Source organism: Coffea arabica, chromosome 11c, assembly GCF_036785885.1.
Source record: "Coffea arabica cultivar ET-39 chromosome 11c, Coffea Arabica ET-39 HiFi, whole genome shotgun sequence".
Classification (NCBI taxonomy): Eukaryota; Viridiplantae; Streptophyta; class Magnoliopsida; order Gentianales; family Rubiaceae; genus Coffea; species Coffea arabica.
This window is the reverse complement of record NC_092330.1, coordinates 41,218,006-41,242,703: the sequence shown is the minus strand read 5'-3', so window position 1 is coordinate 41,242,703 and position 24,698 is coordinate 41,218,006. Positions and strand designations below refer to the sequence as shown.

The following is a 24,698-nucleotide window of genomic DNA, read 5'->3' as shown; positions in this document are numbered from 1 at the left end:
GAATCTGGGAAGTTCTCGAAATCTTTGTTCAAGAAGTCATGACATTATGTTCTATGTTGATATGGTTTTTCAGGTATTACTCTCACTTACAGGAGGATGGCAGAGCTCATGGATGATACAATCTGTTGAATACAGTATGATAGGATAGTTGTAGAGTATGTAGATGTTCTTCTCACTTCTCAGTTTTAGACACACTGCTTTAATCTTCTATTGCTTTAGCAGAAACCTGGATTTTGTGGAATCACAAGCTGATTTGGAAATGGTTAACTGCTTACCGTCATTTCTTTGCATATGCCTTTATTGTCAATTGCTAGGATGAATGTAATATCTAAAGAGACCAAAGGTTCTTGTGGATGCTTGTATAATAAAAAGTGAAAAATCCCTCTGTTAGAGTCTCATCAGTTTTTCGTGGATGAATATGTCAAAACCCTCGTACTGGAGCACAGATCCTTATTCTAGTTCCCAAAAAAATGGGACTGTTACCAAACATGTCAAAGTCTTCAGATAGAAAGTTGAAACATGTCGAGGTAACTCGATAAGTTAACTCAAATTTGATTGAAGAAGAGCTTGTAGCGTTTGCTAGTTAATCAATTCGACAATCAAGCTGCTCGATCTTGAAATTCAAGAAAATCATTCAAAATGTCTTTCATTATAATAGTAGTGTGTTATTTATATAGGGGTGCATTTGGATTGAGCCTGAATTTGATTTAAAATAATTAAAATTGAACTCATCCATCCTTTCTAATAATTGAGCGAGTTGGAGTTTGACTTCAAGTTGATTTACTTGAACTCGAATTCAATTGAGTTTAATAATCAAATCTAATCAAATTCACTTAATATAAATTTTAAATAAAAATATAATCAAACGCACTCAAATTAAGCTTAATTGATTGAGATTACTTGCATACTTGAACTCGACCTATATACTACTATTAAACACTTCAACTCGATCCCATCAACACCGCCAAACTTCAGTTGACTGCTTAGCTCCCTAAACTCATAGCTTCGTTAACGTACTAATAATTATACCAACAAGCTCCCAAACAGACTAATCAATCGCAAACTGAAAAAGAACTTGGCAGCGTCAGTTGGAATCAGACAGTTGGAAAGCAACATTTTCAGCTTCCGCCCGCAGTGGCCTCTTCTTAGCAACACACTATTCACTTTAACACCCGTCCCTACCACTCCATCGTTATTGAATACGAAAAAGTAAAAGACATAAAAATGGAGGATTCCCCAACATCTCGTCGAACCAGAAAGGCAAACTTATCATCGTCCGACATTTACGCCACTATGGTCCGAAAAGACGACGTCGACGACGACGATTCACTTCCTCCTTTACTTAAACGCTTACCTAAAGATTTTGGCGGGGACCCCACCTTGAATTCGGACGATGATCAGTACGACGAGGGGGCATCTGTCTCCGGTACTATGATTGTCAAAACGTCGAACAGTTCGAGGCCGAGTCGTCCGCCGGCTCAATTTTGGGATCGAACTCAGAAGAGGGATTATAATGACAATGCGGCGTCGTATAGGAGGAGATTTGAGGAGGAGGAGGAGGAAGAAGAAGAGGGGAACTTTTCGACGTTTGTGGTGAGGAAAGGGGCGGACGAGGATGAAGACGAGGAAGAAGAGGAGGAGGAAATGGGATCGGGGACGGTGGTGAGGAGGACGAGGAGGAAGAAGAGCCGCGGTGGAGGGAATGGGAGTGGAGGTGGGACGATGAGTAGGGCAGTGGCCAGTATGCAGGCGGTTGGGGAGATTGGTGGTGGATTTGGCAGGCAGAGGAAAAGTGGCAGTGGTGGTGGTGGTGGGACGGTGGAGGAGGGTGGTGGTGGGGATCGGTTTAGAGGGTATGGAAGTGGGAAAGTGTCCACAAGTTCAATTCCGGAGAGTGTGACGAAGGAAGATCCCACAACTAAGTATGAATTGCTGCATGAGCTTGGTAAATTTCGATGATCCCATCTTTGAGCTTGTTTAGCTGAACTTGTTAATTCTTGTGGCTACGTTAGTCTTTTTGGAATTCGGATGTCTTCACGGTACATTGCCTTCTAGCTTGATTTTAAAAATGGAGCTTTTCTCATCCGAACTTTAGTAGCATAGTGTACTTGTTTTTAAGTATGTTTTCAAAGTGTTTTTTTTTTTTTTTACTTCTAATTGATAAAGATGGATTTGCTGATGATATACGTTGAACTGGTTGGCTTTTTTATTGTTGACTATATAGTGCGCAATCTTGCCCCCAGTTTCGTGCATTTAAAGATTGATTTGTAATATGCATTTGTGTTGGGTAAAATTCGTTGATTTTTATGGACTATGTGGTGTAGAAGGTTGAGAGTTGGGCTAATTGCATTGCAGGGAAGGGATCATATGGTGCTGTATATAAGGCTCGGGATAAGAAAACTTCAGAGTTGGTTGCTATCAAAGTAATATCTTTGAGTGAAGGGGTATGATTTCTTGTGATTTTGAAGTGTTCATGTACAGTGTTAAGTGTGTTCAGCGAAACCAGGAATTGAGGTTTAGAACTATATCTATATCTTCAGGAGGAGGGGTATGAAGAAATTCGAGGCGAAATTGAGATGTTGCAACAATGTAATCATCCTAACGTTGTTCGCTACCTTGGGAGCTATCAAGGAGAAGAGTATCTATGGGTAAGAACAATATCATCCTTGCTTACTGATCTTCTAAACTGAATTATCATGCCTATGGTATATCTGTTTGTATCTGGGTATTTGTGCATATGTATTTCCATTTCTATTATTTATTTTCTCTTATAAATACCAATATACATCATTCTTTTTAAAGCTCTTATTTTATTTTATTTTTGTTGTTGACTTTGTGTTGAAAATGGACAAGTAGACAAAAAGTTTATCTGTTGGAGTCTCATGGGCAAGTTTACTTGTTCACAGATAGTGATGGAGTATTGTGGAGGTGGCAGTGTTGCTGACTTGATGACCGTTACAGATGAATCTTTGGAGGAGTATCAAATAGCATTTATTTGTAGGGAAGCATTAAAGGTAACTTTGCATACGAACTAAGTAGCATGTGTCAAAATATCAATAGTTTTTCTTGAAGACAAGTTTCCCATGTAATCATGAAAGTGGTAGTTTACTTCTGTTTCCTCTCATTTCTGGTTATTGTTCGTCTGCATTTATCCTATTTTATCCTATTCTGCATTTGCATACCATGCAAGTCATATTTTGATGCATATTCATGGTTTTCTTTTGTGTTATTCTGTGTTCTTCTTTTGTGTTATCCTAGTCTGCATTTGCATACTATGCAAATCATATTTTGATGCATATTCATGGTTTTCTTACGTGTTATTCTATGTTTTTTAACACAAATTCTGGAGTTTGCTTTTAGTCTTTATCTGCTGTGCCTCTTTCAACTGTTACATTACCTCCCAATCACTCGAGGCGGTCACCATTCTTGTTTCTCTTCTCGTTGTGCACTTTTGGCTGGATCTTTTTCTGGTTTATTCTTCTTATTTCTGTATCTTGAAATTCTGTTGCTTCTCATGTAGGGTCTGTCCTATTTGCACTCGATCTTCAAGGTACATAGAGATATTAAAGGCGGTAATATTTTGTTGACTGAACAGGGAGAGGTCAAGTTGGGTGAGTAATCATCTTTTGCATGTCATTGGTTTCTTCCAACTGATCACTGGTTTCAAATCTTTCCTTATTCATCTAGTTCTGATGGAATGCTTGTTTATTTAGTTCTTTCTAATTTGATCGTCCACGCACTCAATGGATTAGACATATGCTACTCTTTTGCAATTCTTTTTTTTGGGGGGGGGGTTGCGGCAGAGGGGAAGGGGGTGCATACCACAAGGTAAAGCAAAAATTCAAATTAACTTTTTTTGAAAAAAAAAAGTTTTGCATGTGATTGTGGTCGTTTAATTGTTTCCCTAATTTGTGGCAACACAACCAGGTGATTTTGGAGTTGCTGCACAATTGACAAGGACTATGTCCAAACGCAACACGGTATCAATATCACCTTCATTGATTTATTGACAGAATACTTTAAGTTTCACCCAAGAAAGAAGAAGAAAGCTTTAGCTGATTCTTCTAGTCTCCTAGATTTGTTCCTTTCATCATACTTCATTCATGAATTCGAAGTTCTTTCTTCTGACATTTATTCATTGTCAGTTTATTGGCACACCTCATTGGATGGCTCCTGAAGTTATTCAAGAAAGTCGTTACGATGGGAAGGTATAAATAGCTGTAATGTATGTACGTCTTCATAGGTTTCTGTAGTTAGCTGTATTTTTTTTTTAAAAAAAATTTTGCCTCCTGACATCAAATTATTAAATGGATCAGAGCAATATACCTAATGGGTTTTTTGAAAAAATTATTTTCAGGTTGATGTGTGGGCTCTGGGAGTGTCTGCAATAGAAATGGCAGAGGTACATCCGTTTGTTTTACCTAGTTGTATATCTCTTAGATTTTTGATGTTTGCCCTGTTTCTGTCATGCTTGTTGTACAGACAAAAAGGTTGAACAGCTGGCCTTTATGTTGAACTTTATGGTATTAGATGATTAGTTTATGGTAGCTAACAGGCTGTAATTCTTTTTTTCCTTTTCATCCAGGGCTGTCCACCAAGAGCCACTGTTCATCCAATGAGGGTTAGTCAATTGATTTGAAGCATTTATTTTTGTGTACCAAGCTATAGAGTTGATCCATGGTATTAACCTGAGAAGGTATCAGGCATTTTTAGCATAATATATATGGGGAAAGGAAAGTGAATGGGATTTGCACATATATAATTTGTTGATATACAGGCCCTATTTTTCATTTCAACATGCGGCTAAAAATTTACATTTACTTTCATACCGGATGGGAAATTTCTGGTGCATAAAACTATGCATAAGAGTTAAAATCCAAAGGGGCATTTTCTGATCTGGGATATTAGGCAACTGAAACCATAAATTATGCATATTAAGCAAGTGGGATTCTTCTAATCATGGACATGACTACTGAATTAGATTGATCGTTCGTTCTATTATTAAATGACTGGGCTACTTTAGTTTGATGTTTTTTCCCAGTTTGCTTTTAGCCCTTGCATGCCAATTACTCATCTTAATTTACTCTTTCAAATTGGCTGAATCCCTTTTAATGCACTCTGTGTCTTGTGTGTTTGCCTGCTGGTAGTCAATTCTTTGTTGCAAAGGAGAAAAAATTGGTTGATTACAGATTACTGGGTTTTGTTGGTAACTGTACTTGCCATATCTTCATTTACCACTGAAATTTATTAATCTATTTGAATTAGAATTTGAAGATGGTCATCGTGCTGGAGAATAAGTTATTCACAGTTAGTATTTACCTTGCTAATTTGGGCCTGAGAATTATTTCAGTCTAGCCCTCTATATTCTTGATGAATTGTTTAAGCTCTCAGTTTCGGTTATCATATTGGTGGTTTAGTATTATCTCTTCTTGTGACAGGTATTGTTTATGATATCGATAGAACCAGCTCCAATGCTTGAGGACAAAGAGAAATGGTTTGCCTCCTAGCTTTCTCATAATTCAAAGTTTTTCTCTAAAGAGCTTCTGTATGCAGCTCGTTAATCTTGATAAGATAAGAAAAACTAGGCATTGATAATGTTATTCTTTGTGATCAAATGTCCAAGTTTCATCGCTTATTAGAGGTATTAACTTAGTAGCAATTTAGACTTCCCCTGATGCTTGGCAAACTCCATGCTAGTGCTTGTTGCTTTTAGATAGGGATGTGCAGCTAGTATCTGAATGCTACTGGCTGTGATTGACAGAGATCCTTTTGCGATGCCACACGACTATCCACACTTAAATATTTTGTCGATGCAGGTCTCTTGTTTTCCATGACTTTGTAGCAAAGTGCCTTACTAAGGATCCAAGGCTTCGTCCTACTGCAGCTGAGATGCTAAAGGTGCTCTATGGATATTTATGCAGTATTTGTATTTGTTTCCCTTCTCTTTACCTTGCTATTTTCATCTTTGGGTTGATTACTGTATAAAGATTTGAGAACTTGATGACTGCAAGAAGTTGATGCCATTTGACTTACAGTAATTGTTTGAATATGCATTTTTTAGCTCTCTCTCACTAAGTATCATCTAATTTAAACCCCCTGCTTTCTAAAACAAAACAAAGAGGTCACAATCTGGTGTGATAGCTGATTTGCTATTAGAGGCTGCCTGTAGCTGTTGCCTAAGCCTTGTCTGCTCTGCAACTTTGATACTCATCTTCTGGCGCTGTTTGTTTTCCTGTTGAAATTGCTTTAACAATGACTTGGGTACATCAAATTTTTGGGGCTTTGGTGTCCATTTTCATCACTTCATTTTGCAGTTATTACATTATTAACATCTTCAATTTTAACCTCAATATTAGTAAACTGGTGCTCTAGTGAAACTTCTGGAAGCTATGTTGCAGAATGTTGGCTTATCTTTGCTATTGGAAGTAGTGGAAATTCTTTATCTTGGTTTGCTATGAATAGGACCGTTCATATGATCCTAGTTCAGACTAATGCTATTTGATGAAATTAATTTAGGATAAGTTAAAGCAATTATGTTGTATGTGAAATTAGCTCAGTGATGGTCAATGCCAATTAACTTGCCTATCGAAGCAATGAGCATGATTAACTACGAATATAGGTATTGGTGCTGTTAGAATTAAGTAGCAGGTATCGTAATTGTTGCTGCATACATGATACGATTCTCTCAACTCATAGGATTGACCATGCGTAGCACTTACAAGGTTCTTCATGCTTCAAGGCATAATCAACTGCCCTTTTACCTTGTCCTTTCCTTTTTCCTGCAAAAATGAGAGGAATTTCTTGAGAAACGTGGAGAAAATATTGAGAAAAGTTGCAGGGGACTTGTTGCAGGCCACTATTTTACATGTTAATTGCTGATTGATGTGGAATATATACTCAACTCTGAGATTAACTTGGTCTTACCCATTTTTGCTTTCAACAGCACAAATTTATTGAAAGATGCAAAAGTGGAGCGTCTACAATGCTGCCCAAGATTGAGAAGGCAAGGCAGATCAGGGCATCCATGGCGTTGCAAGCTCAAACTGTTACTCCAGAAACATCTTTACCTGGAGAGACTGTATGCCTGATTTCTTAAATTTGTTATTTCACTAATTGGTTTTGTTATCCTATCCCATTCTTTGTTTTGTTTCAGAAACATATTAATAGGTTTTTCTTTTCTCTGTAACTATGTTTCTTTGAAGCTTTTGAAAATTTCAATATTAAATCCCATATTTGCAGCCTTTGGGTGGTCCAAAATTGAATGAAGACTATGGAGATACTGTCCCATCAAAGCCTCAGAACTTTGCTAATGGGATAGCTTCGGGACCTATAGCTGATAGGATGGAACCAAATATGGAAGGTAATTATGTACAATCTTATTGTTTACCATCTTGCTTGTTGCCTCTTTTTTTACATGCCTCCTCTGATGAACATGACCCTCCCATGTATATAGAATAATTAATGAGAAGATGGACTTGTATATAGGTGAGTTGTTGATTCTGGGGCTGCACTTTGTGAGGATGGGTAGCACGTGTTCTCATTTTTGTCTTGATTCTTTGTCCTGATATATGGAGGTGCTTCAAGTTGGGTGATTTAACTTCATTTATGTGGTGTCTCTTTGACCAGGTGATTTTGGCACTGTCATAGTTCGGGATGGTGAAATGGATATGACAACCATACGTAGTACCTCTCTGACTAATGCAGAAGAACCTTTGCCTGCTTCAGGACAAATTGGAAGTCCATACATCAGTAGCGGCAGAGACAAAGCTATAGAATCCAGGTAATTCTTGAAACCTCCAACAAAGAGGAGGGGGAATAGAGAAATTTCCTGTTTCATTTATTTGAACTTGTTTGCATGCACACAGACAACCCAATCAAGAAAGTTCTTCATTGTCTGGAACTGAATGTTCCTGACGATATTTTCCTGAACTAAATACTTTCTGTGGAGAAAAAAGGACAAAAAGGGGTGAACCTCTGCTTTCTAGAGTCTTTTTTGCCATTTAGGAGTAGCATGAGAATATGTTGACTCTAGTCTACCTTCTTGCAGTTTTGTGCTTGTAGTAATTCAAATGTCTATAAGCTATGGTATCTTATGAACCTGGAAATCAAATCCTAGATATTTAGTTTCTTTACCCAATCTGTGAACTTGGTGGCCAGGGCGGGTGGCACAATGAGAGTCCCTTCCCCCGTTGAAGGATCTATATCTGTTGCACAGCCCTCTCAAGCATTCCCTCTTTCAATCGTTGGCCCTCCTGAGCAGAAGCTTGATGCAAAAAGCAGTGCCCAAGAAGCAACTGTAGTTGCTGCTGCCGGCATGAGCAGCAGTTCATTTATGAGTGAAACTGTAAGCCGGAAGGCATTAGATAAGGTAAATTTTATTCTTCTTGGCTATTATCCATTATTAAATAAACAATTCTTCCTTTTTTTTTTTTTGCCTTAGTCTAGGATTTCAATCTATCCTATGTGAAGTGTTGTACAGATCTGTTTCTACACAAAGTCATCAAGACTTAAAATGCCTCTTAGAACAGGCTTCACTGCGTTTGAGTATTGCACAACTTTTTCTTTGCTACTCCTGCATTCTTTTGTTGGTATGCAACTTCTATGTAGGAACCTGCCTTCTTTGGTTCTAGTTTTGATCCATGAAACGTGTGCTCTTGCTCACTTGGATTTTATTACTGTGGTAGCTGTGGTCAATATATTCAGCTGGCAACACTGTGCCCATTCCATTTCTTAGGGCAACAGATATATCGCCTATTGCTCTTTTATCTGACAATGTACTTGGAGGCCCGAAACTGGATGATAGTGGAAGTATAGCTGTTGAAGCAATTCAGGAGCTTTTCACTAGTGATGCTCAGTCTAAAAAGGGCCGAAATAGACAAACTGAGGTACTCATCTTTTCGTACTCTCTCTCTCTCTCTCTCTCTTTCTGTGCCTTTGGCTTCTATACGGTATTTCACTCTCTCTCTCTCTCTCTGTGCCTTTGGCTTCTATACGGTATTTCACTGCTGTTGCAGGTACCCTTACCTCCCAGTGTGTGCCAGAGACTAACTTCGAGTCCTACTCTGATGAATCTCGCTCAGGCCCTAGCTTACCACAAGATGTATGACTTTCTTTTTTCATTTCTCTGGGTCTGGAAAGGGGCCCCATTTTTGGTTTCTTTAAATATAAACTGGACCTTAACTGGAAGGGGATGCGGGAAATGTTACTGAACCTAATTGCATTGATGGGGTGGGGGAAAATTAAGAATACATATTGACTACTGCCCCCCTTTCTTTTCTTTTCTTTTCTTTTCTTTTCTTTTGATGTCTTCAAGTTGTGCTTCAGGTGTTATGAGGATATGCCACTTCAGGAAATGCAAGCAGCGCAAGAGCAGCAAACCATCCAGAATCTTTCTGATACGCTTAGAACCATTTTGAGATTATAGCTGACAGTAGAAATTCCAATGTCGTGTCCCAACTCTCAGTCTCGCAAAATTTTGTTATGAAATGTTCTTTCTTTCATGTGTTCCCCTGATTTTGCTGGTCTATCGGAGACTCTGTTGTAGAGTTGTAGCTTTACTGCTGCCATGTATATTCAATTAATTTTTTCCGGAATTATTATGTAAATATATTTTAGCGTTTCTGATATCTAATTTCCACAACTCTCTGCAAAAAGATAATGTTAAATAAGTACTACTTATTTTTCTGATTCATATTAGTGTTACATATAATTAACACAGAGAGTTAAAGCGAATAGATATTTAGCAGAAGACAAATTACCCCATTTCCTTCTTCCAAGAAACGGTGCAATTTGTTTAGATGTTCTTCTGGAAGTAAAGCTTAACTGATCATGAAAATAAAAATACATTTTTCAGTTCACTTTTTATATTTTTATTTTACATATATTATATAATAAAAAGAATTATGGTAATTATTCTAAATAAGATTCTATCCAAACAAATAAAATAAAAAAACAAAGGAAAAAAATATTTAAAAACAATGGGTCACAGAAACCCAGAAGGCAGGAGGTTGCGCCTGCAGGTTTGGACTCTCTCTTGTCCGTACTAGAGAATGAATTGCAGAAACTGCAGCAATTTTCCGTGACCTAACCAGAGCTAGGCGGAAATATGAGACGAAAAATCAGTAGCAAAATTTCATCTTTCTTGCTGCATAAATCTCCGAGAGCCCTTTCCTCGGTTCATCATAATTATCATGATCTTGCAGCACGGGCTCCGATAGTCCTTCAAGTTCAACGTCAAGGCCTTCAAAACTTTTACTACAACAAAGTTAAAAAGCGTGAAATTTCTTCAGAACCCACCACTCTTTTCACTTCTATCTCTCGACGATATCTATGTAGCAGTTCCCCTCAAATCATCAAAACCCAGGACCATAGTGAGCCTAGCTCTTCGTATTAAAGATTGTAGCTTTTGATTTTTTTTTTCCGGTGGCTGCTCGTTTGATTTGAGTTTAAGCGTTAGTTCACCATGTGTATGAGATATTGTCTATGTCAAACTTTATGTGCGTGGATTAAACTTAACTGGGTTGAGAAAAGTTTGCTTTGGTATATTTCTTGTTGGGGCAATGCCCATTGCTTTCTATCAGAAGAAAAAGGGAGGACAACGGGAATGTACAGAAAATCAAGAAAGAAGTTTTCTTTTTTGCCTTTGTATATGCCTTGTAGTACTGATTTCATGTAAGAGACTCATTTTAAGTCTTACTGAGTGGAATTTTTTATGTTGTACGTTGCGGTGCCGGCTTCTTAGAATTTAATAGCAATGTAATAATATTTGTTTAAATGGGCAGTAATGGGATCATTTCTTGCATATTGTGGTCACTGTGGCTGCTTTGGTATTGACCTTAAAATTTCTCAGGCTGTATTCCTCTAGTGTAATGGCAGTCCTAGGTTTGAAAGCACGTAACTAACGTGAAGGATCTTCAGCTACATTCTTAAATTTCTGTTGGCTGGAGGATGTGCAAATATTTCACTATTCCCCTGCCTTGTAAAGTTGTCTGGTTTGAAGTTAGCTCAAGTATTGCTTAATCTTGGTTGAATGGCAGATGATGTAGATGAGGTTGAACCAATTGATTTATGGGAAGAAGAAGAGGAGGTTGAGCCTAAGGTCTGTATCACCCTGTTTGAAGTTTGGGTTTTGATTCCCATCCCACAGTAACTTTTAGTTAGTGATGGTTGTTCAAAATTTAGATTGGTGATGGTGGTGATGGAGGTGGAGTGGTTCTTCAAAATTGTCACTGGGGAGAAAAGGCACTTTCCATAGCCCACAAGGTGCTGCTGCAGTTTGGAGATGACATGAAGCTCTTTGCCTTGAAGACCTCACCGCGTGGATACATCTACATCAGACTTGATAAGCTGTCAAATGAGTAAGATTAGCATTGTGCTTGTTACTTTATTCTGGTAACTTTGAAGCCATAGAAGTTTTTTATACGGAAGACTGGAGAAACGCATTTGTAATGTTGAGTTTTTCAATCTTCAGATTTCTGGTATTGATCATGAATAAATAACCTTCCATCCCTCTCCCCTCCCTTAGCATAAGCAATATATATATCATTTTGTTATACTAGTCCTTTTCATTCCAGTATTCTAGTCGTGTACCTTTTGCGATTGCTTTCCTTTTTTTAATTTCTAACTCTAAATGTGGTTGGGTGCAAGAGAAGATAGTCACTCCTTTTTAACAACTAACAGAGGATTAATTACTATAATCTGATTTATTTTATTTTTCCTTTGTGGTCTTGTGGTGTCCATAATTGAATCATTTGGGAAGCACATTCTGGATTATATGAAATCATATGGTGGAAAAGTGTGTGCTGCTTCAATTATATCATTTAAATATAGTTTACCTGCCTAAGCAACTAGTCTGATGTCCTAAATTTGCTCTCAAACTGACTCTGAATCTTCAGATATGGGTGCCCCAGCATCGAGGAGCTTGAATCTTTCAGTAAAGAATACAAGGCAAAGCTAGATGAAGTAGGGGCTACTGGAGAAATCCCAGATGATTTGGCTCTTGATGTAATTACTTACCAACAATGCAACTGATAGTTTAGTTCTTCATCGCCTCGAGTGTTTTTGATATTTTACAAATGGCCACCTGATTGTTGTGGTTATTGTTTTGCATGACACTAATCGGTTCATACACTCGAATTTGCTTAAGTTTCTTTTTTCCTTTTTCCCCCCTTAAGGTTTCCTCACCTGGGGCTGAGCGGCTACTCAAAGTACCAGACGACTTGGATAGGTTCAAAGAGATGCCTATGCGTGTCAGCTATGTTGAAAATTTGGAGGTGGAATGCCCAGAAAAGAATGGAGTTTTCCTGCTAGAATCGATTGAGATGGATTCAGGGTGCTGTATATGGAAGTTGGCTGATGTGAAGGAAAATAGAAACCCTTCAGCTAAAGGCAGGCCAATGAGCCGTAAACAGAAAGATTGGAGATTAAGACTGCCATATGATATGTACAAGCGCATAACCCTATTTCTAGATTACTAAAATACAAGATCATTTGTTGCTTATGCTCAGATTAGGTCTATGGCCCTGTGGTTATCACAATCTGGCGTGTATGAGATCTTGGCGACATTGTCACTGTTTCTGAAAGAGGTATTTTCTGCAGCCTGGTGGAAATTTATCACTGATTTCTACCCCACCAATCAAATGCAGAAACTGAGTTTACAAAGGCGTCGTCTTTGTCTCGTGGCATTATATTTGCTTCAGGTGCTGTTGCTTTTTACATGAGCTACGTTGCATGTCTGTCCATCAGCCAAAACCCAAGTGATAAGATCACTACTCTGCGCAACCGGTCTCGAGCCGATGGTATCCCACTTTCGTGGTGACATAATCGTCTTTCTTTCCAGGACCTGTGTCCGATTACTGTTTCAACTTTCCATTTTTCTTGCAATTGGATTATGCCTCAGCATTATTGGCATGTTTACTATTTAATGTATTATCTTTGTGAATTCTGATGCCCGAAACCAACAACATAACAGCATCTGTGTCTGGTGGACAGTGGACATCTAGCTACCAGCATCAGGATACCAAACGTGAGATTCAGTTCAAACCTATATTTCCTTTTCCTGGTCTCCCAGCTTCATACTGGCTATTACTTTTTGATTTCTTTGAAACCCCACATTATCTTCCAACCCACATCCCTTCATCCATACAAGTTTTCTCCTCTTTTCTCTTCAATCTTATAAAGCTACGTCGGAGAGGTATTTCCCTGTGAACCGTTTCTTTTCCTATATCAACTCCTAGGAAGATTCAAAGGATCCCGTCGGTGATCTAACTCACATTTTGATACTCTTAATTACATTGTCGGAGTTAAACTATGAGGAAAATTGATGTTGCATCCGCATATACTAGGTTGGAATTCGTGATCAAATGAATATCAAAAGTGATGATATTCTTGCTCCTCTTCCCAACTTATAGGGACCACGCACGCGCTCTTATTCTTATCCATCACCAATTCTTTAGTCATCTGACATCTATCAAACTTGGTTTCTCTTTAAATAAGACTGACCATCCATCAGAGTCAGAGAGGAGGAGTACAATGTAGATGGCCCGTTAGATTTATTGAGTTCTGTCTTCTTCTAAGATCTGAAAACCCCATGCAAAATCGAGGAGTTATTAAGAAGAGAAGAATGAAAGATAATTTAATATAGGACCAAGTACTGTATAGCCTTGATCAAAATCCAGTTTTGTCACGCATCTTGGAAACCTACCTACTCTTCTATTAATGCTCAAGGGAACAAAACCAAAACCAAAACAAAAACAAAAACAAAAAATCAACATCAAAGAAAGGTGAAGCTGAAAATATATATATTGGCATGGAAGAAGTCTATATACCCTGCAGATTACGGGTCCCCAAACTAGCTAGCAAGAGATTAATTATATGTCCATTCTTTCTTGTGATACGGACCTCTCTTTTTCCATCATTAATTGACTAAAGCTGGTTAGCTGCACAGCCCTTCGTGTGAAAAGGGTATTCCAACTGTCCCTTAGCTTTAGGGGTCCCTTTCAAGATTAAGGGTCTGCCTACATTTCCCATTTTGACACACACAAGTTTGTTGGACCGCAGCGGAAAACAAAACAAAATGGAATTTCAGACGTACTAAAGATGAAAACCCATGTAAAACTAGCATGGCGAACTCACTGTGTTGGGCCACCAAATTCAGCTCCTTCCATCCATCCCAAAGATAATGTCTTATCTTGCTTCACCCTCAAAACACTTTTCTAGTTTCATCAAATTTGTAGTTGAAATCAGATAGTACTACGAGCGTTTGGAAGAATCAGCACATTTATGGCAATCAATTTGTTGTAGAAAAATGAAGCTAGCATCATTTTCCGAGGTTTAAAAATTGGAGAGGGACATTAGTGATACGTATTCTTCGATAACTACAATGCTCACCAGATGAAGACAACTAAAAAGTGGGATTATTGGTAGAAATGAAGTAGGGGAGAAATTTTGAAAGAAGACAAGATCGTATATCCTATCCTGCCTAATCTCTTGCCGATCGATGTTGGATTGGATAGCTTCATGGTTGAGCTCCAAAAATTAAGGCATGCGTCGTACGAAAATCAGAAAAGACACTTTAATTATGACCATTCAAAAATATCCAGTTTTACTGCATCACAAGTTAAGAGAACAGGAGTAAGAAAGTGCCAATTTAGACAAAAGAACCGAATAGAAAATTGCTTGATAGTTGTCATTTTTCAATATTCTCATGATAATCAGAACCTTTTATTGAATGATGTACAGAAACACACACTTAAGCAATACAGAAACACAGATGCAGAAGACCTGCAATTATCAGTTTTAATAGCACGACAGCATACTGTGGATGATATTAACACAACAAATGAAGATAGAGTGAATTAACTTGTTGATTTCATTTACTGGAGCGTGTCCTGTTTGTACATTATTGGTGGAGGGGTGCAAAGCGGATTAGATGGGAATTGAATTTTTGCAGAGGATTCATTTACCAGTACACTTGCAAAATGACAAGAGAGAGGAGAGGGCGATATAAATATTCAGTAATGAACGTCTTATCAATATGGACCCACAGCATAAATCTGACCCAAACCGAACGAGGAATTTCTTACTGCCTTCCATTTTCTCTTTTGCAATGATCATTTTCAACCAAGAATACAGTTTTAGAGCATATGATTGTGATTGAGCAGTCGCTAGTGTTAATGGTCCAAAACCAAGTCTAGGAACATAACACTGAAAAGAACATTAAGGGCTTGCTCAACTATAATTAAAATATTCAACCTATTTCAGAAGGGATAGCAGACACGTATCTTGCTGATGCGTATTAACTTAGCTGGTAAAGATAAATCAAAATCTCCTAAAAAATCAGGTATTCACAACTCGCTGCTGGTGGTGACCTGAGATTTGTGTGAATCTAAGTAATCTAAGTTGATCACCGGCTTCAAGTTTTGAAGAATTTGTGCCACATTGTTGTAACAAAGATCAGTCAAATAATTGGCCTTTTGAGATCTTGGAGTAGTTGGACAGGATTTGAAACTTGGATGTCTTGAACAAAAACAGAGAGAGTGCAGAGCTATGGGCCTCCTCCTTTTCTTCTTTTTTTGGTTTATAATAATAATTATGACAGTAAGAACCAAGAAGAGAATTGCCACTATAAGTTATCAGCCAAGACAATGGTGATGGCTCGTGCCTCCCCTCAAATGGAGTTAGCAATGTGTTCAAAGAAATGGGCCATCAGCTAATGTCATGGTATGATAAGGGTAATGCTAGAGATTCCCCAAACTGGGGTATGCAAGTCTTGATTTGTCATGATATGGGGTTCTGATTAGTTGGGAACTTTACACATCTTTTACTTTGAGCCTCTCCATTTTGCCTCTGCTGCTGGATGAGGTTTATTGCTTGAGATTCCAAAACTCTTCTGCTCTTGACGTTTTCATCATTGTTCCAAACCCTTTTTTTTTTTTTTGGCCTGGGTGGATGGATGGTGGAGGTCAGCTGAACTGAAGAACTGATGGATTGATATGACATCTTCGCTACAGACTCCAAGATAGGTGACATAAAGTTGGTTTTGTAAGCATATGGGAATAGGTATGGATTGAAATGGCATAATTCACTTTCAAAACAATGGCAGAACATTAGAAGGCAGCAAATTGAGGGAGCAATGATGAAAAAGGAAATTCCACACCTAATCTTTTACAAAGTCTAAGCAGAAAGGGAATTATAAGAATCTTAGTAGTTAAAAAAAAAAATAATTCACTTACAAATTTTATTCTCTTTCTAATGCGACCATCGCCACAAACTCCAAACCACAAATATGAAATAAATAACGTCCATATCTCTCTGTCAATTCTGATTATTCTATTTTTTGGTCCTCTCTCCCTTCCATTACTCTTTTTTTTTTCCTTTCTTTCCTTGTGGATTTTCTCAAGCCAAACACCTACTCATAGGACCTAAGATAAGTTTCAAACTCAATCCTTGATGATTATTTAATAGTTCAAAAGTCAGTACCAACTGAGTGTGTTCCCTTTCTAACGTAACTCTATCGCCACAAACTCCAAACCACAAATGTGAAACAGATAAGAAGGTTTGATATCTCCATCCATTCTCATTATTTCATTTTTTTTTATCTCTATTTTTTGGGGTTTATAAAACTTTTATGACATTTTGAATATTATTAATGGTGCCCGTTAATATAATTGCTCACCTCATGTCATGTGCGCGGTGAAAAGCTAATGTGTTTGAATTGCATTTTTCATGAATTTTTCGTTGGAAAATTACTGTAGCGATTTGATGTATGTGAGGTAAAAATGTGATAGGAAAATGTGTTCACGAAAAACAAGACCATTTTTCAAATGGCTATCCAAACAAGCCAGCTTACCAGAAATTTTTTTTCTAACATTTTATTTATGGGAATTAGTCATGTATCCGTTGATTGATTGATTTATTATTGATTATAGTATATTTAATATATAATTCTTGGAGATTATAATTTTGTTTCATACAGTTCACCTATTTATGGTGCCGATTTTCCTTTTTCTAATTAAATTTTTGTATTTCCTCCAATTATTTTATGTTAAATTTTCTTTTTTTTTTTCTTTGTGGGCTTGGTTTGCTTAAAAGTGTTGAAGGGGATCACATATTTAGTAAAGAATTTAATATGCATCAAAATTTATTAGAGATGGATAATCTTATGATTGACATTCTCTCCAACATAGAACGCGTCAGAATTTAGTTCATCTTCAATGGCAATTTTATCCACGGTGTGGATGTAATTAAGCAGAAAGCATGGCTATGGGAATAAAATATAAAAGAAGTACATCATCTCAGATATATTTTTCTGAAAGAAGATTAGTGTGGCAAAAAAACTCGACCCACTCTATTCAATGCAATCTAAGCGTCAAATTGAATTAGCAATTGCATTGATTGTGACCTAATCCATCTGTTCAATGTCAACTTCAACCATTACTAGCGTATTTATAACTGTTTAATAATTAAGCCAATTCATGGAACTGCCACTACTATGGCATGCCATCTTTTTAAATGTACCCATCAATTGGTAGATTGAAATGTTTCACTGCATTATTTAGTTGCTCAACTTTTTTCACACACCTAATGGCTAATCCTATCTCAACCACTGAGCTTAGCTCAAACCCCCACCTGCAACAACAAAAAAAAAAAAAAAAAAAAATTTCAAGAGAGGTACCATAACACCCCCTTTGGTCTAGTTATGTCTGCATACCTACTAGCTTTCTTCCGTAGATTATGATAAAATAGGTTATACAACTGTTATCGTTATCGGAAAAATAATAATAATGGCTAATACTATCTCTTGCTAATTCTTTATATCAAGCTTTCCATAGTTCTCTTCCATAATCCTTATGCCCTCAATGGCTATTAAAAAAGAAGTAGAAGAAGCAGCCTGCAGGCAATTCAAAAATTAAGCCCCCTCCCCAATCCAAGAGGAGGAAAAAGAGAAAGAAAAATCAAATATTATCATATAGTTTTTTAAGTTGATCAAGATTCCAAAAGGGCAGAGTCTTGAATGGTCAAAAATAAAACCAAGAATACAATAAAGGGCGACACATATAAAAAATGGTCCATCAACTGGTTTTAGGGGGACATACCCATGAAAATTTACCAAAAGCTAAAGCAACAAGGATGGATACCATATAATGTTTAAAGAAACAAAAAGGAAAGTGCTCACAAAGTAATAAGAAATTTGAGAAAGATAGCTAATGTAAGAAGATGAAGTAAACTAAAGCGAAAAATATCACCACCCCTAGAATAAAGTACTCTGTGAAGCGTGCAAGCCTTTTTTTTTTTGAAGTGTGCAAGCTACTACAACACTTTGTCAAACTTCTATTTGAACATGTATGCCTTCAATACTTAATCTAATAATGATCTGTTTGGATTGTGAATTATTAGAGATATTTTTACTGTAGCACTTTTTGTGATGTGATGTATGTGAGATAAAAAGGTAATTGGAAAGGTAAAAAGGTGTATTGGAAATTGTAATGATGATGTAAGCAAATAAATTTTGAGAAATAAAGCCCAATCCAAACAAAGCTATATGAGAGTAATTTTTTTTGGGGTAAAAAGATGAGATGTAGCCCACTTAACTTCCTTTTACTCCCTACCTAAAACACATTTAAAAAAAAAAAAAAAACTCTTTTAGCCTTGTTTGAAAAGCCATTTTCCTTGGAAAATTTTTGCGTTTTCCAATTACTTTTACCTCATATATATTAAATCGTCACAGTATATTTTTTTTTAAACAAAAACCCCAAAAAATAGCAATTCAAACAAGAGTGCGCTAATAGTATAGTGATTTTTTAACACTAACAGCTGTGACTGTATGCTATATGAGTATAATTTGAATTTCAAATTTGAATTCACATTATGTGGTATGATTTAAACATGAAATTCTACACTGACAATGTAAATTTATACAAAAAATATGGATTAACTTTTCAAATTAATCTTTTATACACTGCAGTGTATACATTATTACTATTGAATGCATGACAAATTATCTGAATTTAAATTTAAAATTCAAATTTTGCTCATGTTTCATGCATCCAACCATAATTGTATACACATTGTCAGTATATATAATATTTACTTTAACTTTTTGAATTAATCTTTCATATACTGTTAGTGTATATACTGATCAGGTTGGATGAATGACATATTATCTGAATTTAAATTTAAATATTAAATTTTATATATGTGATATGCATCTAAACCCATTAATGCATATACTGTCAGCATATAAAAGATTTATCATAAATTTTTTATGTAAATTTGTGCAAAAGAATATGGACTAAATTTTTATGTACTGACAGTGTGTTGACTTTTTATTCATTTACACTATAGTAATTTTTTCCTATGAGTATATGCTATATGTATAGATTTAAATTCATTTACACTACGGTAAATTTTTTATGTGATATGATCTAAACTTACTAAGGTAAACAAAAAATTGTACTTTGACACTATATAAAAAAATTTACTCAAAAAAAATGTATTACTGTATAGAAAATACGGGGAAGAGAATCTAGGGAAACTGAGAGGGTTTATTCTTTTCAATCTTTTTAGTATATATTTTACCTCCTGTCTGACAAAAGGGTCACTGAAAATATTTCTTGCTTCAATCTTTCTCTCTGGTCATTTATCCGTTTACTTTCTAGATTGTAGTATCAGTTTGTGTTTCTCTGTGTGCAGGTAAGTGTTCCGAGAGTGTGTTTTGTCACGATCATTGGATGCACGTGGAAGTCCAGAAGGTAAATTCTTCTATTCTGATTAGAAAATTGATATATTATTTGGTGGTACAAAACAACAAAATGTACATATCAGATTACATTTGCACTGTTTTTAAGCTATAAAATCATAAAAATATATTGCTGTATTTTATGGGCATATATAAACAGAGTGTTGATACCCATCTTCTTCCACCTTCGTCAGTTTCTTCCTTCTCTACCGTCTCTCTCTCTCTCTCTCTCTCTCCTACTTTGTAAGCATCTCCTTTCCTCTCCTTCTCCCTTAATTTAATTGCTTTAGTTTAGTTTCAGCAGAGAAACATAAAATACTTGTGCTTATTTATCATAATAAGCTCACATATCAATATTTGAAGTATTTTTTTTCCTTTTTTCAACTTTATGATCTTTGAAATGGAGTTTGTCAATGTGATGCAATGTGAATTGGGATGGTTTTTTGATCTGGGTTTTGGCTAAAATTGTTTAAAATTGCATATTTCATAATATGCATGTATGAGATTTTCTTGAAGAGGGGTTGATCCATTGTTGATCAACATTGTAGCTTCCAGCAAGAATTTGGTAATTTAACTCGACATGCAGTGTAGTCTAGATGTTGTTGATGCTATCTTTCTTGTGTTTGTCATTCAAGAATTATGAATTGGATTATTGTTGTGAGAATTAGTGCTAATGCCAAAAAATTCCGGCGGTGCTTTTGACTTTATTGTGCGCGAGTGCAAGAATGCTTGCTCGATTGTCATTTTCAGTTGTGATGATCCAAAAGTTTATTTTTTTCTCACTTGGACAGGATATATGCTAAGAAGCATGTTTCTGTTCAATTTTGTGAATGTTGAGTAGGCAGTTGTTGTTGCATGTTTAGTTAGGACTGATCCTGGTTCCTTTTGGGTTCTGTTTATGTATGGGAGATGTCTTGATATTGCATGTTTCATCAGGACTGATCTTAGTTCCTGTTGTTTTTGTTTATGCAGAGGGGCTGTGTTTCATTTTGTTGTCAGAAGCATGGCACTTTGTGGGGCTAAAAAGGATGGAAGAGAACTGAAAATTTACGAAAATACAGATGAACTAAGTACTGATCTGGCAGACTATATTGCAGAATTATCAGAGAATTCTGTGAAAGAACGTGGAGTGTTTGCCATTGCTTTATCTGGTGGCTCCCTAATTAGTCTGATATGGTATAGATATTGTATATTCCTATTCTGTGTATTTGTTTTTCTTCCCTTCCTTTACATGATTTAACTGTTTTGGCAGTAAACTATGTGAGGCTCCTTATAACAAGACTGTTGATTGGGCCAAGTGGTATATATTTTGGGCTGATGAACGCGTGGTGGCAAAGAGTCATGCTGATAGCAATTATAAGCTGGCAAAGGATGGCATTCTGTCCAAGGTAAGCTCTGAGCAAAGTATGAAAATCTGCATGTGATTGTCCATTAAATTAGTAACCTTCTAAGGCTTATGCACGAGAATGTTCTTCTCTGCCTCTGAATGATGCATACAAAGTATGATCTCCTTTACCGCAAACTTTCTGATTTTGCTTGTAACTGGAAATAATTAAAGTGGATAAGATCACAGAGTCATATTTTGTTTTCTTTAGTTGAATATCTGTTGGCTAACATTTGATGACAAAAATATTCTTTTAGCTAAAATATCTGGTGGCTAAGAGTTTTGTTGACTGCTTATTTAGGGAACAGAGTGCTTCCCTGTTAGCGGCAATAATTGCCTTTTATTACGTTTTGCCATAAAAGCTGCCAAGTGGCAAAGATGAACGTCATTGAATTGTCGATACAGTATGTATTTATCATGCTTGTGCATCACCAATTATTGATTTACAACACGTTCGTAAATGGTTATGAAAAGTTTCGACTCTATGTCGCATGACAAATTTGGTCCCTTTGTGTTATGGTGAAGCTTGATGTACGAAAATTGGGTACATCAAATTGGGGACCTGACAGCTGTTAATGGAAAGGAGTATGTGTATATATTAAGGTTATCTAACTACCTTGGTTTTCACATATGCAGGAGGGCTGTGTAAATTTTCCTTCGGCTTATTGTGAAAAGGATGATAGGCTCCTTTTTTGTAATGGTAGTTCCATGGCATTATCCTAGGCTTCTACGGAAGGGGAATACATTCCGACCATGATGTATTTCCCATAAATAAGTTAAATTTATGTTAGATTTATTTCACAAAGTGCTCCTGGTTCTTCTGTTTTAGAGATATCTTCACTCCAAATATGCCTTAATATTTGTCATTGGGAGGAAAACCAATCTAATTTAATGTCATCACTTGCTTTGTGGTCAATTTGTTGTTAGACAATTTTGCGCTTGACTAGCTTTTAGTGACACACGTTTGATGCAGATAGAAATGTGAAGAGAGAGAAGAACTAGGTAATGAATGGGATTCCTCGTTATCATTGTCTAACACAGTGATGCTTATTAATGGAAGCTGCAAAACAACGTAAGCGGACCTTTTAACTTCTCAGGGGAGGGTAGACCAGTAGTTTGAATGACAAATCCCCTTTCCATATTCATGGCATGGGTTCTGTAGTATCAAGAACCTTCATGATTTTATCAATTGTGTTCTATACTGTGTACTACATTAATTACCACATATGGAGAGACCAGGTTGTCACTGCTCTAGTTTGTGAAGTTGTATAATCATGAGAGATCTAAGTGGCGTTCAGAGAACAGGATATAAAGAGAGTTCATCAGAATTAAAAGTACTATGACTGATTTTATAAGGTATTAAGTGCACTGATTATGCTTTGGCTTTTCAGGGTTAATATGATCTACGACTTTTATCCCTGCTACCTTGACAAGAGAAGATGGATATATGCCAGTGGAGATGGGCCAAAAAAAAAAAAAGTATTGTCATCGCTTTAATTTCTTGCGTAGAATGTGACCCAAAATTTTTGGGCACATGTAAAGTATCGGATATGGCACAGGTGGTATTTTGGTTTTAGGATGATGTCAAAGATCTTGAAGGTGAAAAATCTTGAGGATTCTCAATTATTCTCAATTATGTTGCTTGGTGAATAATCTTGGCAAATATATCCCAAACTAGGGCAATGCATGTCATATGTCCTAATGGTTACTGGTGCAAGGAACACATCTGCAACCCTCTTGTTTTGGTTTTGGGAAATCATATTGATTTCTTTTGAGGAAATTTATTCTTGTAGGGGAAACAAATTCTTCCAAATGTTGTTTAACTTTAATTTGTTACTGCAACCTAATAAGGCTCCCCTTTGTTCTTATAAGGAGGGGCAAAAAAAACTTCCTGTTTGTTATGGCAACAGTTACTTGAGTTTTCTTATGAATTGGCGTGCCATGGGACATAAATGGAAAGAAACTGTAAGCATTTTTGCTTCATATTGTTGTCACTTGCATCTATGCGTTGCAACTTTATGCTACAGCTTATCTTTGCTTTGTTGTTGCTCTCACAAAACTTGCCAAGTTGGATGTGTGTTTATTGACATTTATCATATTTCTCAGTCCGATGTAGGAAAGCATAATGTTCTTCTCCTATTCTATTGTTTTCTCATTCCAGCATGATTTTAACTATGTGTTTCATTATCAGGTCCCTGTTATTCCAAGCCATGTGCATTCTATCAATGATACTGTATCAGCAGAAAAAGCTGCTGAGGACTACGAGTTTGTCATCAGGCAGCTTGTGAGGACTCGTGTAATCAATGTTTCTGATATCTGTGACTGCCCAAAGTTTGATCTGATCCTTTTGGGGATGGGTCCTGATGGGCATGTCGCGTCGCTCTTTCCCGGTCACTCAGTGCTTGATGAAAAAGAACAGTGGGTGACTTTCATCACCGACTCACCCAAGCCCCCACCTGAGAGGATCACCTTTACTTTGCCTGTGATCAACTCTGCCTCCAATGTGGCTGTGGTTGTCACTGGTGGCAGTAAAGCAGATGCTGTGCACTTAGTAGTTGATGATGTTGAGCCTGACCATCCGTCATTGCCTGCAAAGCTGGTCCAGCCAACCAAGGGGAATTTGGTGTGGTTTCTGGACAAGGCAGCGGCATCAAAACTCGACGGCACAAAATTTTCCGAGTAGGGCCTGGCACGTCTTGTCTAAATGTATGTCTGTATGTAGTGAAGGATATGGAACGTTGTTGATTCACATTTCCTCTAGGGATCTGTCTTTTTCTGTTTCTTGTTTTAGACAGTTAAGAAGGAGCTCTTAGTCTTGGATTAGTCTCTTCCTCATTTTCTGGCCTGCATACTTCTTGGAAGGGGTTTGTAAGTGTGATTATCCATTTTGTTAGAGAAAGCAATAAAATGTTGGCTCTTGACACAAAATGTTACCTTGTTTGGTAAGTAGGTAACATTAGGAGTACTTGAAGGTTGGAAAATTCGGCTAGAAGCTACCTGGGCTGGTTTCATGAATACTTGTATTAGCTTATCCAAACATAGAAGCAATTCTTTTCCATTAAACACAAACCCTCTCCTCTTTTCAGTTCAATAATGCTGTGGACACCGCCTGAAGGTGGATACAACTCGTTTTGTTGTAGCTTTAGCCAACGCAGTCTAATGGCTAAATATGAAAAGAGGCAAAGGAAACAATTACTGAAAGCATATGCACTGCCCTATCTTAGTTTTTTTTTTAATTGACTTCATATGTTCATGTCCAAGAAATTGAAACATCTAAAAATTCTGTTGGCAATTGGGTTTTGGTTGTGCTAGTTTAAAGATATTTAAATCTAGATTAAACACGCAAGCTATTAATTTGTGTGTAATTAGTTGATTTGTTCAAGTAATCGCTGACCAATCCCCTGTCTAGTTTGGTTGTTGAAGTAATTGTTCACAAATCCCTCTTAACTGCTGTACCATGAAAAACGTTGCAGTATTAGCCTTGACTTTTCTTATAATGCAATGGCTAAACAACATTGGCTCTATTCAAAAGAGTACACATGAAGAGAAAAAGGTGAACTTGTTAACAGAAAACCA

At 36.8% G+C, this 24,698-nt stretch overlaps 3 protein-coding genes across 6 annotated transcripts; all 3 read left to right on the top strand.

Annotated features, from left to right (window-relative positions):
- Nucleotides 1-951: 951 nt before the first annotated feature.
- On the top strand, nucleotides 952-9,640 carry LOC113716812 (serine/threonine-protein kinase 1-like). The gene is made up of 18 exons (XM_027241282.2): nucleotides 952-1,945; nucleotides 2,356-2,444; nucleotides 2,541-2,648; nucleotides 2,907-3,014; nucleotides 3,521-3,611; nucleotides 3,928-3,980; nucleotides 4,146-4,208; nucleotides 4,358-4,402; nucleotides 4,586-4,621; nucleotides 5,439-5,494; nucleotides 5,817-5,898; nucleotides 6,944-7,078; nucleotides 7,240-7,360; nucleotides 7,627-7,780; nucleotides 8,158-8,368; nucleotides 8,685-8,885; nucleotides 9,015-9,100; nucleotides 9,325-9,640. The coding sequence occupies exons 1-18, from the start codon at nucleotides 1,225-1,227 to the stop codon at nucleotides 9,422-9,424; spliced, it is 2,460 nt and encodes an 819-aa protein (XP_027097083.1). The 5' UTR covers nucleotides 952-1,224; the 3' UTR covers nucleotides 9,425-9,640.
- Nucleotides 9,641-9,973: 333 nt separating this feature from the next.
- LOC113715548 (uncharacterized) lies at nucleotides 9,974-12,660 on the top strand. Its single transcript, XM_027239778.2, has 5 exons — nucleotides 9,974-10,370; nucleotides 11,037-11,098; nucleotides 11,182-11,357; nucleotides 11,895-12,003; nucleotides 12,174-12,660. The coding sequence occupies exons 1-5, from the start codon at nucleotides 10,106-10,108 to the stop codon at nucleotides 12,474-12,476; spliced, it is 915 nt and encodes a 304-aa protein (XP_027095579.1). The 5' UTR covers nucleotides 9,974-10,105; the 3' UTR covers nucleotides 12,477-12,660.
- Nucleotides 12,661-19,595: 6,935 nt separating this feature from the next.
- On the top strand, nucleotides 19,596-24,050 carry LOC113717345 (probable 6-phosphogluconolactonase 1). Of its 4 annotated transcripts, none has more exons than XM_072071014.1 (5): nucleotides 19,596-19,751; nucleotides 20,711-20,889; nucleotides 20,991-21,126; nucleotides 22,514-22,601; nucleotides 23,314-24,050. In XM_072071014.1, the coding sequence occupies exons 2-5, from the start codon at nucleotides 20,742-20,744 to the stop codon at nucleotides 23,803-23,805; spliced, it is 864 nt and encodes a 287-aa protein (XP_071927115.1). In that variant the 5' UTR covers nucleotides 19,596-19,751; nucleotides 20,711-20,741; the 3' UTR covers nucleotides 23,806-24,050. The 4 variants fall into 4 exon arrangements, with proteins under 4 accessions (XP_071927115.1, XP_027097951.1, XP_071927114.1 ...); XM_072071013.1 differs by lacking the exon at nucleotides 19,596-19,751 and adding an exon at nucleotides 19,837-19,981; XM_027242150.2 differs by lacking the exon at nucleotides 22,514-22,601 and having other exon boundaries at nucleotides 19,600-19,751; nucleotides 20,711-20,914.
- The last annotated feature ends 648 nt before the right edge of the window (nucleotides 24,051-24,698 follow it).

Excerpts from the sequence above, each read along its gene's own strand:
- LOC113716812 (XM_027241282.2), top strand. The coding sequence starts at position 1,225 with ATGGAGGATTCCCCAACATCTCGTCGAACCAGAAAGGCAAACTTATCA. Across the intron at positions 3,981-4,145 it reads CTATGTCCAAACGCAACACG|TTTATTGGCACACCTCATTG; the intron begins GTATCAATATCA and ends ATTCATTGTCAG. Across the intron at positions 4,403-4,585 it reads CTGCAATAGAAATGGCAGAG|GGCTGTCCACCAAGAGCCAC; the intron begins GTACATCCGTTT and ends CTTTTCATCCAG.
- LOC113717345 (XM_072071013.1), top strand. The coding sequence starts at position 19,881 with ATGGGCATATATAAACAGAGTGTTGATACCCATCTTCTTCCACCTTCG. Across the intron at positions 21,127-22,513 it reads AGGATGGCATTCTGTCCAAG|GGTTAATATGATCTACGACT; the intron begins GTAAGCTCTGAG and ends TTGGCTTTTCAG. Across the intron at positions 22,602-23,313 it reads ATGGGCCAAAAAAAAAAAAA|GTCCCTGTTATTCCAAGCCA; the intron begins GTATTGTCATCG and ends TTTCATTATCAG.
- LOC113715548 (XM_027239778.2), top strand. The coding sequence starts at position 10,106 with ATGAGACGAAAAATCAGTAGCAAAATTTCATCTTTCTTGCTGCATAAA. Across the intron at positions 10,371-11,036 it reads CATCAAAACCCAGGACCATA|ATGATGTAGATGAGGTTGAA; the intron begins GTGAGCCTAGCT and ends GTTGAATGGCAG. Across the intron at positions 12,004-12,173 it reads CAGATGATTTGGCTCTTGAT|GTTTCCTCACCTGGGGCTGA; the intron begins GTAATTACTTAC and ends TCCCCCCTTAAG.